The following is a 12,764-nucleotide window of genomic DNA, read 5'->3' as shown; positions in this document are numbered from 1 at the left end:
AGAGGAGAGGGATCGAGACAAGCATTAGTACCATGGCAGACAACAGGGTAATCCACTTACAGTCAACAGATACACTCAAGACCTTCAACTGCAAATCACTGGGGGAGAGAGGGCTCGGGAATGGCATTCACTAAGGAATGAGAGAGATGGCATTCACTAAGGAATGAGAGAGAGAGAGAGAGAGAGAGAGAGAGAGAGAGAAAAGGAAGGACAAAAAGAAACGGAAGGGGCAAGGAGAGAAGAACGAGCCAAGAAAGACAAAGAAGAACGTGACATTGAAAAGAACCGTGTAAGTAAAGTAAAAACCAGTAAGTAAAAATCTATCACTATTACAGGTTTAAAAAAGGCACCATTTATCTCAGGCACTCACCAGGACGACTACAGAGATGGGTCCTGCGAAGCTCCAGATGAGGGTGTCGTGGACAGAGAGCCAGCAGAAGTCTGGGTTCCCATAGCCCTGAGGGTCAAGACCCACTGCCAGACCTGAGGAGGGGAGAACCAGAGAAACACATCAACACTGTGTTAGCTACAGGCCTACTGTAAAGTACGAGCATCACCTGTACTGGGCCAATAATACATTTGCACTGTGCAGGAATTCTTTCTTCATTCAAATGCATAGAAAAATAAATCAGAGGCATCTATTAGAAACCCCCACAAAATTAACTATGCAAGTAGATGAATTGGGCTATTATTGACGGGAGAAGAGAATAGCAGAGAAAAGTCTAGAACGCCTGTGCATGGTTCGTCCACAAATAATGTTGCAGGTCAAGCAAACCACGTGGGAACAGTGTATACTGTGTACAGGCTTTCTTCCTTCATTCAAATCCATAGATACACACAGAGGCTTCATAAAACACCTCACTCTAGTGCACAACGGTGTAAGCAGATCTACTGGTATTATCCACGAGAGAGGAGAGGAGCCGGGCTGGGTTAGCGTCTTATTCTCTCCCCAGGCTTTGTGCGTGTGCCAGGGTGGAAAGTGATATAGCATTATGGGCCGACTGGCATCAGCAGACACCGGTCTAATCAACTAGAGGAAGTCTTCAAGACAGGAGGAGACATTTAGCACTGGAGACTACTACTGGACAGAGGCTTCAGGATGTCTCTCCCTCTCTCTCTCTCTCAGCGCTCTCCCTCATATTATCTGGCTTTTCCTACTGCTCTCGCTCTCTCTCTTTCTCCTCCAGGTTTCCCACAGGGATCAACGAGTCGCAGTACGCCAGAATACAGACAAGATGGCTTCTGACTCATAGATGTGACTAGATTTGTTTACCTGGGATTGGGGTGACTGAGTTTAAGTAAGTGTGTGTGTGTGTGTGTGTGTGTGCTCACCTGTGATGATTGCAGGTATGCCCCAGCCCATGGCGTAGTAGAACCTCATGTGACCGTGGTTGATGTTCCGGACCTCCGTCAGCATGCGGTAGATGTGGAGGCCCTCCACAAACATCCAGGCAAACGTACACATGTAGAAGTAGTGGAGCAGGATGGCGATCACCGTACACACAAACTGCAGACAGAGAGTCGCGGAGGGACAAGGTCAGAGATCTCCAGGGACATCCATTTCAATCACATTGAGAACCACTAATCCAGGTTCCATTCTTCAGCACTGGCCACACTACACTGAGGGTACAAAAACATCAAGAACACCTTCTTAATAGAGCTTTGTCTTGCCCATTCACTCTCTGAACGGCACACATACACCATCCATGTCTCAATTGTCTCAAGGATTAAAAGTCCTTCTTTAACCTGTTTCCGCCTCTTGATCTACACTGATTTGAAGTGGATTTAACGAGTGACATCAATAAAGGGATCATAGCTTTCACCTGGTCAGTCTATGTCATGGAAAGAGCAGGTGCTCACAATGTTTTGTACACTCTGTATAGCCCTGAGTGGGTCTCTCTCTCTCCCTCCCTCCATCTCGCTCTACTTTTCTATATCTCCCTCCATGCCTTGTCCCAGGAAGAATGCAGTGTTCTTGGGAATCCCCCAGCAGGTAGTGGAGGGAGAGGACTAGAGCTAGATCACGGAGCTGAGGGTCATCAATCTAACAGAAGACGGCTCAGGGCTGTGACTGGTGACAGCATTCCAGCGCACTGACACACAAACACACACGGCTAGGCTTCTAACTTCAGAAAAACAGAGGGTGAGTCAGTGAGTAAGTGTCAATCGTTACTACTGCTGCACTCGGAGCCTGGTTCCTCTCTAGGTTTCTTTGTAGGTTCCTGCCTTCCAGGGAGTTTTGCCTAGCCATTGTGCTTTTGCCTCTGCATTGCATGCTCTTTGAGGTTTTAGGCTGGGTTTCTGTAAAGCTCATGATATCAAAGAAGTTGATTTGAATTTGAACAGTAACAGTCTATGGAGACAGACTCAGACCTGTATGTCTGTCTGTGACAGGGTCTACTGCCCTGAGGCTCAAACAGTCAGGCACCAGTAACAGCATGTCTCTATTATCACAGGCCCGGAGGGACATCAGGCCTATTAGTGTGTCTGTGTGTGTGTGTGTGTGTGTGTGTGTGTGTGTGTGTGTGTGTGTGTGTGTGTGTGTGTGTGTGTGTGTGTGTGTGTGTGTGTGTGCATTTCAGAGTAAATTGCATATGTCAAAATACACTATTAGATTACTTTGCTTATAGGCAAACCTTTATACTGCACTTACAAGTTAAAGGAATCACATGCTATGTGAATACACAGTATCGGCATCTCAGAGTGCCTTAAATAGAGAATCTATTTTTAGACAACAAAAAAATGGTTAGTCCCTTCCAGTACAGTAAATTCCTTAGCTCGAACACTATTAGTGAAGCATCAGATGTATAATCCAAACAACAACAAAAAAATTGAGCAGACAAAGGCAAACTCTCAGGTAGGACCGATCCCTCTAAGCTCCTGTCAGCACCAGTACCTGAATGGCTACAGGCAAACAAATAGCAGCTACTTACCAGAAACCGCTAACTGGAGTGAACCTGAAACAGAAATCCCTGCTTTATCCCTTATCCTACCTTAAAATCCACCTCACTACAGGAATAGGACAAATACTGTATATGTTGGAGAGGAGTGTGTATGTGGGGGGACTGGGGAGGTATGTATGTGGGGGGACTGGGGAGGTGTGTATGTGGGGGGACTGGGGAGGTGTGTATGTGGGGGGACTGGGGAGGTGTGTATGTGGGGGGACTGGGGAGGTGTGTATGTGGGGGGACTGGGGAGGTGTGTATGTGGGGGGACTGGGGAGGTGTGTATGTGGGGGGACTGGGGAGGTGTGTATGTGGGGGGACTGGGGAGGTGTGTATGTGGGGGGACTGGGGAGGTGTGTATGTGGAGGGACTGGGGAGGTGTGTATGTGGGGGGACTGGGGAGGTATGTATGTGGGGGGACTGGGGAGGTGTGTATGTGGAGGGACTGGGGAGGTGTGTATGTGGAGGGACTGGGGAGGTGTGTATGTGGAGGGACTGGGGAGGTGTGTATGTGGAGGGACTGGGGAGGTGTGTTTGTGTGTGCATATAATGAACGTGGGTTGTGAGTGTGTTTTTAAACATTGCAACATGATTTTGGACAAAAAGAGAAACGAGTGCAGGCAGACAGACACTAAGACTTTCCATAGTGATGTTGTAGAGCTTGACTCTTTTCTCAGCCCAACAACAACGATGAATTCCCATAACGCCAGGGAGAAAATGGCTGCAGGGCTGTATTCCTGGGGTGTTATCCCAGGTGATCCCTTCAATTTGTAAACAAAATGTGGCGACTCCATAATCCACATAATTCACAGAAGTGATAATTAAAGAATGAAATGTAACTGTGAATACAATGGAAAGCACACCTATGCTCTAAGCAGAGAGAACAGGGGCACTTAAGCTTAAGAATCATATCTAGATAGTCACAAATACTAAATGTTCCAAACCATCCCTGCTAAAGCATGGTCAATGTCATTTTCAGGAGTTTAGAGGTCAGGGTTCCTTAGTTTTCAGTCTGGTTGATCGGTCAGAGATTAGAGGTCAGGGTCACGGTTAGAGGTCACAATTAGGCTTCCTTAGTTCCGTTTACCTCACCAGGTTGTCAGCCTGGTCGATTCATCGGGGCTAGGGTCATAGGTTAATTGTTTCTCACCGGGTTGTCAGTCTGGTTGATGCCAATGAGGAAGACAAGCTCGGAGAAGAAGAGTGCGGCCACCAGGTTCCTGTGGATGCTGTGGAGGTTAGAGCGTAGCTTCCTGAGTAGAGCCAGCAGGATGAAGGTGAGGAGCAGGGCTACCAGGGAGGCTGACACCGTGGTGTAGGTCACAATTTTTAGGGGTAACACGTCACCATGCTGGGGAGAGGGGAGGGGAAGAGAAAGGAGGGACAGACGTGTATTACATTGTTATAGAACTAGCTCAAATAAAGATCGTAATCAAACTCGGTAGCAGCAAAGAGTGAGAGGACATTAACTACTCCCCCCCTGCCCATAGCAATATAATGACAACAATATTTAGAGTTATGTACAGTGTAACTCTATGAGCCTACCTCTCTCTTGGAGATGTCCATGAGCACAGCGAAGCTGCTCATGTGGTCACACTGACAGCTGATGTGTGTGTTGTTCCTGTTCAGCAGCTCACATCCCTTAGACGACCAGCCTCCCGTACCACCAATCCTACACACACACACACACACACACACACAAACACACACACACACACACACACAGAGGAAAGATAATAAATACCATGTAAAGAGTGTGTGTGTGTGTGTATGTGTGTGTGTGCGTATGTAGTACTCACGCGATGGAGTGATTCCAGAACACACACACAGGTTTGGTCCTCTCCTCTGTCTCCAGTAGTGTGTACTCCAGTGTGATGGGGGGGTCAAGGGGAGTAGGGAGTGGCGAACCCTCACTGTACACCAACGTGCTCACTATGGGGGTGTTGATCACTGGACGGTTGGGCAGCCTGCTCACACACACAACACATACACTCCTTTTAGGGAGTTCCCAAAAGATGCATTCTCAGCTGTTTGTGGCCACTTGGCAACCGGCCAAATAGTGCTTTACGAGCCCTTCTAGTGCCAGTGTAGCAGCTATCATATACACACACAGCGCTAAATATTATGACATACCAACCAAACTGTTCCACATTTAACTCCGCCTTACACGTGTATGTTTCATTTGTAATGATATGTTTTAGTCATGTATAGAGTTTTGAGTGGTCTAAATGTATACTGTGAAAGATTCAGACAGCATGGCAATGATATGTGAGACAAACACCCACAGTATGCCAGGGCAATAATCGCACCTAAAGTAAACAATGGTTTGTGCCAACGCAGTTGCCATATCTGTTGCCACTCGTGAGTAATTTATGACATACGTTATGTCTTTATTATGATGGCTAGATTAGCTACATGGAAATTGATAAAGGCAGTGTCTGGTTATGTCAGATTTGATGAATGACTGAAGTATTGAAGTGTGGTAAAATGTAGTAAAGTGTTGCCCTTGGTTACCTGAGGCTCCTACGGTCCGGGTCGTATCTCTCAGGGAGGAGCTGACCCAACGACCTGAACACTATCACCACGGCAACAGGCAGGGGGGCGGCGGGCTCAACATGGCGGCGTCTCTTATTGGATAGGGTGTGATACTCTTCAGGAGCGTCGGTCTTAGAGGGCTCGGCGCTGGGGCTGGGTTCGACTACTAGAGAGAGAGTAAGAGAGAGAGTTGGAACACCTATTAAAGACCTTGCTACATAGTAGATTGTGACCCACTGATGCATTAAAACAAAGATAAATGATATAAAGAATAATAGTAAAAAGCTTTGGAGCTCCTTAAATTACATTTTGGGCAAAAAGGCCAACTCGGCTCCATCATTCAATAAATCAGATGGCTCATTCATCACAAAACCCACTAATATTGCCAACTACTTTAATGTTTTTTTCATTGGTATGATTAGCAAATGTAGGCATGACATGCCAACAACTATTTCTGAACCTACACATCTATGTATAGCTGACCAAATTATGAAAGACAAGCATTGTCATTTTGAATTCTGTAAAGAGGCTCAAAGTAGAGGAGAGATTGACGTCATCACTACTTGTTTTTGTAAGAAGTGTTGACATGTTGAATGCACCGAGCTGTCAGTTTAATCTACTAGCACACAGCTCAGACACCCATGCATACCCTACAAGACACGCCACAAGAGGTCTCTTCACAATCCCCAGAACAGACTATGGGAGGCACAGTACTACATAGAGCCATGACTACATAGAACTCTATTCCACATCGAGTAACTCATGCAAGCAGTAAAAATACAGATACAAAAACGGAACACCGGGGACTGTGACAAGGCACACACACACATGATATCATACACACACACACATGATATCATACACACACACACATGATATCATACACACACACACATGATATCATACACACACACACATGATATCATACACACACACACATGATATCACACACACACACACATGATATCATACATACACACATGATATCATACACACACACATGATATCATACACACACACACATGATATCATACACACACACACATGATATCATACATACACACATGATATCATACATACACACATGATATCATACATACACATGATATCATATATACACACACACACACACATGATATCATACATACACACACACACACACATGATATCATATACACACACACGATATCATACATACACACACACATGATATCATTCATACACACACACACACACACACACACACATGATATCATACATACACACACATGATATCATACACACACACACACGATATCATACATACACACACACGATATCATACATACACACACACGATATCATACATACACACACACGATATCATTCATACACACACACACGATATCATACATACTCACACACACAATATCATACATACACACACACACGATATCATATATACACACACACATGATATCATACATACACACACGCATGATATCATACATACACACACACATGATATCATACATACACACACACATGATATCATACATACACACACACATGATATCATACATACACACACACACATGATATCATACATACACACACACATAAAATCATACATACACACACACATGATATCATACATACACACACACATAAAACCATACATACACACACACATGATATCATACATACATACACACACACATAAAATCATACATACACACACATGATATCAAGCTTGACTACAGGCACTGGATCTGTTAAATTGGTAGGTCACCCACAAATCCGAAAGGTTGTGATGGATTACAGCCCAAACGAGTTTGTACGAGTTTGTACGAGTTTGTGCAGTACTCCATATCCAGCGGTAGTGTGAGCAGACGACTGTACCTTTGTTGGGGACCTCCTGGGGCATAGTGTTGAACTGTGGGAAATGGACAGAGGACGTGAGGTCTTTGGGGTAGTACTCCTGGATCTCATGGAAGCGAGGGAATGAGGCCTGCCCAGGGACAGACGTGTCCAGGTAATCAACGACAATGACTAAGGAGAGAGAAAGAACTACACATCAAGACCAGCTCATTATCAAATAAAGGTGACATTTTATAATTGCACTGAATGGAAGTAAAACTTGACTGCAGTTTACCCAGAGCCGAATTATCAATGGACGATTTGTTCAAATTCTGTGTTAGGGAGTTAGGAATCTGCTCCTAGACTCTCTGAAATCCTCTCTTCATTGGTCTGTAAATGTGTCTTCACTCACTCATATTGTCAGTGACGATGGTGAATGGTATGAGGTAGGTCTTCCTCATGTTCCGTGCCAGGGTGTTGGTGTAATCCTCAAAGTGGCGCAGCAGGTGGGCGGTTCCCCCCTCAGAGCGCTGGATCTGCTCCCAGTGGTCTCTGGTGCCAGGGTCTAGGATGGCACTGCCCGCTCTCACCAGGTTCTGAAGGGTTTAACAATAGCAGGACGGTCTGACAGTAAGTCGCTTTGAATATGGGCTCAAACTCTGTCACTCCTGCCTAATTCATTTTAAGTCCTGGAGTAGCAGACGTTACCTGCTCACATAGGCCTATATAAGATAGATGACCTAAAACATTCACAACCTAAAGAGAAATGCCATAATAAAATGTGGAGATATAAAATAGCTCAGATTTTTATAGATAGTGTTGCAGGTTGACGTTTATTGTCATGAATCTTTCCCCGCAACGAGAACTGAGCCGTTTCCGCTAGATAGGCCAGCTGCAAAGTCAAAATTGTCTATGTCATTAAACAAACGGCTTAATTTAAGGTTAGGGTTAGGCATTAGGATCAGCAGTGTGGTTAATGATATGTTTAAAATCAAATGATAGGACTTTGTGGTTGTGCCAGCTAGTAACCACTCTGCAGAGCTGCCTCCAGGACATGAGTCAACTAAATAAAACCCAACCTGTGTTCACATTGGCCAGATCAGCTTCCCCTGTCAGTGGAACTGGGAGAGAGCCAGTGGAGGGCAGTATTCCTCCAGTCTTCCCAGTGTAACTGAGCCCACCCAGTAGGCTACTCCTGAATAATGCACTGGTAATGCACCTAATGCCCTGCTGTCTGAAACAACAGACAACTAGCGCATGGTCCCTGAGAGAAATACTGTGCATACAAAAACAAATCTTTATAAATAATTTTAAAAAAATACATTGCAATTAGACTGTTTGCAATCGGCATACTTGCAATGTTGTATTCAAAGATTTCAAAAACAACAAACTCTGACCTCGTTGAACTCTGCGTCCCTCGTGGCGGTGAGATCGAAGCCTGTCTGCTGACTCTCGTACTGGAGGACCCTGGTCAGCAGCTGAAACGCTGTCTTCACATCGTTGCCGTAGTAACTGTCCGTGTGGTTGGTGGCGTTGTGGAGCAGGCGGACGATCGCTTTGGAGCGCTCGCCATCCATCCGGGACTCGTTACGATGCATCTCCTCATTCTGGAGGGACGAAGGGGAAGAGAAGGAGGTCAAGAATACAGACAGATACTGGAGGCAGTTACAACTATATGGACTGTCTGTGGTAGGTTGGTACTAATAGATGAATCGTAACCAGGGGTAGATTGTAGAAAGTAGAAAGTAGATTGAATTTCTTACCGATACGCGACACCCAAGCACACGCACCTATTCGTTTCATACATGATCTCTGTGGGCCTAGTAGCCTAGGCCAAGTCAAGATTTGTCATATCACTTTTAACATGCAATACATTTTAACAGGTAGCGCGTGGGCTTCAAGTTTGAGGAAGCACATTTCCACCATAAACATGCACCTTTGTTATAAAGCATTCCATGCATCCTCGCATTTGCAGACTTATGTAAGACGACCTACTTTTCCTAATGTGATGATTAGATTGGATAGTCATAATTTAGGCTTATAATATAACTCAATCACTGGTTGCAAAAAAAAAGACTGTTCAGCGCAGCACGTTAGCGGCGTAGAGTAGGCCTCGGCTACAAGCTATAGGCCTATCACATGTATTTCTTGTTGGCCTTTTATAAACACATCTCATGCAATTGTACTACAATTCATAAGACTGGAGACGTTAACATAAACTGTTTTAATAGGACAAAAATGACAGGGCAGCCTACTTTGCTGCCATTGACAAACAGCTCGATAAAAACAACGTTGTCGGATCCATACAATCGGCCTATGAAAAGGGGGAGACACAAATGCAACATGACGTCCATCTAACCTGGAGGAGGAAAGGATTGTCCAAAAACCAACAAAAGTGGCATTGACGCAATGATAAAGACAGTAGAATATGCACACTCACCGGAGACGTGGCCGATGTTCTCCGCTAGTGCCAATAAGATAAGGCTACTGTTCGCTCAATTAAGTTGAGAATTTTGATAACTAAAAGACAGATTGGAGTCTTTTCATTGTCATCTCTGTACAGCAATAGCCATTTGTTTTCCAAACAGGCTTTCCACGATTGTATTTTTAAATATTACGATATGCCTGGCTGCGTCTCTGCTTTTCACTGACAGTCACAACTCAACATTCTATCTATTTGTTATTCGCCGAGTGCGCTGCCTAATTGCGGGCCCTTGCCAGTGTTGGCCATGTGATTTAAAACAATCCACTGCAACAACAACAAAAATAAGCTAATCATCCTCTGTGGCCAAATCATGCTTTCTGGTGTAGTAGCACATTTTTAAAGGTTTGATTTATTTATGTATAGACAGAAGTAAGCTAAATAGGATTTTTTTATTGGCAATTTAATTCAATTTACTTTAGGGAAAGCTTAGCTGCCCCTAGCCTTATGGACACGCCGTCTGTGCCTTTTAATGTGGCATAAACACAACCAGTCATGATGTTTTCATCTGATTGTCAAACGATCACGTAAAAAAATACCACTCACAAAATAATTCCAGCATCCAAACCCCAACAGTGCACTGTGGACCCACAATTTGATGAATGGAAAGAGACATCTGTTATAAAACACCCACTTGTAATGTACTGACATTCTGCGATTGTCATTAGGCCTACACTTGTAGCCCGAATGGATGTCCACTGTTATTAACGCATGCTTTGATCTCAGCCACTCATCTGCACTGCTCGGTCTCAGTCACTAATTTGTGCCTTGTCCTCGCACATCTTGACCATTCATCTCCGCTTTGGCAAAAATGCAAGTGCACTCGTTGAACCACAATGCAATTTGGAGCAATTTGCACATTTTCCATGTGGCTGACACTCAGTAATGTTAAATAAGGGTGTTACTTGTGATAGGCTGACTTTTGACCAATATGGCGTAACCCCACAATTTATTTTGCTGGGATGCGTACCGGCTTACTTTCACCACTGAACTCTAGATTCGCATAAGTGACTCCAAAGTGTGTATAATCTTTCAGTGGGAGATTTGCAAGTTTTAAGAAAGAGCTCTGCATATGCAGATCTGTAGTTAAAATAGGTCTCTGTATGAGTGAACTTGGACTGGATAAGAGGAGCACACCCACCATCTTCATGAGCTGGGAGAAGGAGACTGTGGTACAGTTGAAGAGTTCAGGAGGCAGCCAGCCCTTTTCATCATTGCAGTGGCGGATCGCAGTTCCTACAGTTCGAAAAGAAACAAGTTCATTGATAGCTATAGTCACAGTAAGAATAGAAAAAACTAAAAGGAATATTGGCGTGTGAAAGAGTTCAACCGGTCTCTTCCTAGCACCAGGTGGCTCTCTACACATGGGTGAAAATGGGGAGTTACTTCATATAATAAATGAGTTAAAAGCACAATCTAAATGCCAACGTCATTACCATTAATTCCAAACAATCATTAAACAGAGAAAACACTTTACGGTTAGAACTGACAGTTGGTTGATGTGAGCCAAGGCGAGTCACCCAATTAAAACAGCTCAAGAGAGTCCTGCGGGGCAACAACGGGTTTCCGTGGTGACAAGAGTAACTAAGGGGGTAACTAGGGAGGTTACTGTGGTTTAATGGGAGCAGGTCAGTGATGTTACGTCTTGGCCCTGCCCATATTGTCTCTACTGCTAAGGCTCTATGTGGAGCAAGAGACCTAACCCAAGCGTGCGCACGCGCGGAACACACACACACACACGGTTCTGCAGTATTATGAATGTGTCTCCAAGCAGACGTTGCCAAGTCTTCTACACAATACCTTGTGTTTGTCTCTGTCTCCGGCTGCTGCCCTCCAGAGACAGAGTTTCTTTAACACCATTGGCCAAAGACAAATCTCAAAAGGCCCTGATAGACCAATGAGATGGCCTCGTTAGTGTGCTGCGTTAATGAGTTCCCTCGACAATAGAGAGGTGTTAGGGACAGCAGAAGGCCTTGAACTAAGGGATTCCACAGTACATAACCTCCATTCTCCACCCATACAATCTTTATTGTGAATAAAATACTTTGAAGCGTTTGATATCCGTATGAATTGGGCTTTCTATTATTGTGACTGTACCTGCTATGCTAAGAGCTGTGTTGAGTGCAGAGGAACTCACCGATAGATCCTTTGGGACAGTTCATGGCTGCAGGACGGCCAAACTTGGTCTTAGGCCACCAGATCCCTTGATCGAAGGCCTTGGGACAGCCCTCGTACACCACTGAGAGATGAGAGGGGACAGATGGCACATAGTTAGAAGTGGTCCCTATAATCCCTAACCACTGACACAGGGTCAGATGTCTTGAGATCCCTTAATGGTTCTGGTTGGTAGTGAGGCTTGTGTAATCTGATCCTAGATGGTTAGGAACAACTTCTGCCTTGAGCGTCAAGGGCTGCCTTGGGCTGTATTTCACATATCTAACACGCCCAAGAAACACGACTGCTAACGACTCTTACGAGTCTTTCAAAACAGCCAAACAGGCCAGCAATTATATCAATAATCCTACAGAGTGGTTACACAATGTTAATAAATTATTCACCTGATTTCTAATTTCGTAGCCTAATCCTAAACAAAACCTGGTTAAGACTTGTATGTGTGTTGTTATGGCTTTCTAAGTAATGCAGTCTGATCATGTGCTGTACTGTATACACACCCAAGTGCTTATATCCTAAAAAGTGACCATGATTTTAACTCTTTGAAGACCTTTTATAGAGTAAGCCACAAGGTTGGGTTGAAGCACTTAGGTGACAGATACGGTATGGGGACTGTGGTTCTTTACTGAAGCTAGAGTGGGATCTAAAAGAGGGAAGGCCTTGTAACCAGACTATAGGCAGGCAGAGGTTCTGTTCAAATACTCTGAAGATGAATCCTTCCTTCCTCCAGTCCTTGGCGTTATAACTGATCTGACATGTCTGCATAAGAGGAATCCTTGCTTTCATGAATC

The 12,764-nt window shown here is 44.5% G+C and overlaps 1 protein-coding gene across 6 annotated transcripts in view; it reads right to left on the bottom strand.

Moving 5' to 3' along the window:
* The window catches only part of LOC109896330 (cadherin EGF LAG seven-pass G-type receptor 1), a 125,635-nt gene that overhangs the window by 6,151 nt on the left and 106,720 nt on the right, over positions 1-12,764 (bottom strand). For 5 of the 6 annotated variants that reach the window (XM_031832023.1, XM_031832022.1, XM_031832027.1 and 2 more), the window contains exons 18-28: positions 11,939-12,040; positions 10,943-11,037; positions 8,717-8,926; positions 7,732-7,915; positions 7,362-7,511; positions 5,460-5,646; positions 4,745-4,912; positions 4,491-4,617; positions 4,096-4,296; positions 1,333-1,507; positions 371-483 (exon numbers count right to left, since the gene is read on the bottom strand). In XM_031832023.1, coding sequence (XP_031687883.1) covers positions 371-483; positions 1,333-1,507; positions 4,096-4,296; positions 4,491-4,617; positions 4,745-4,912; positions 5,460-5,646; positions 7,362-7,511; positions 7,732-7,915; positions 8,717-8,926; positions 10,943-11,037; positions 11,939-12,040 — 1,712 coding nt within the window. The remainder of the gene's footprint in view (positions 1-370; positions 484-1,332; positions 1,508-4,095; positions 4,297-4,490; positions 4,618-4,744; positions 4,913-5,459; positions 5,647-7,361; positions 7,512-7,731; positions 7,916-8,716; positions 8,927-10,942; positions 11,038-11,938; positions 12,041-12,764) is intronic. The other variant, XM_031832024.1, reaches the window with a different exon arrangement.

Source organism: Oncorhynchus kisutch, linkage group LG9 (genome assembly GCF_002021735.2).
Source record: "Oncorhynchus kisutch isolate 150728-3 linkage group LG9, Okis_V2, whole genome shotgun sequence".
NCBI lineage: Eukaryota > Metazoa > Chordata > Actinopteri > Salmoniformes > Salmonidae > Oncorhynchus > Oncorhynchus kisutch.
This window is presented reverse-complemented; position numbering and strand designations above follow the sequence as displayed.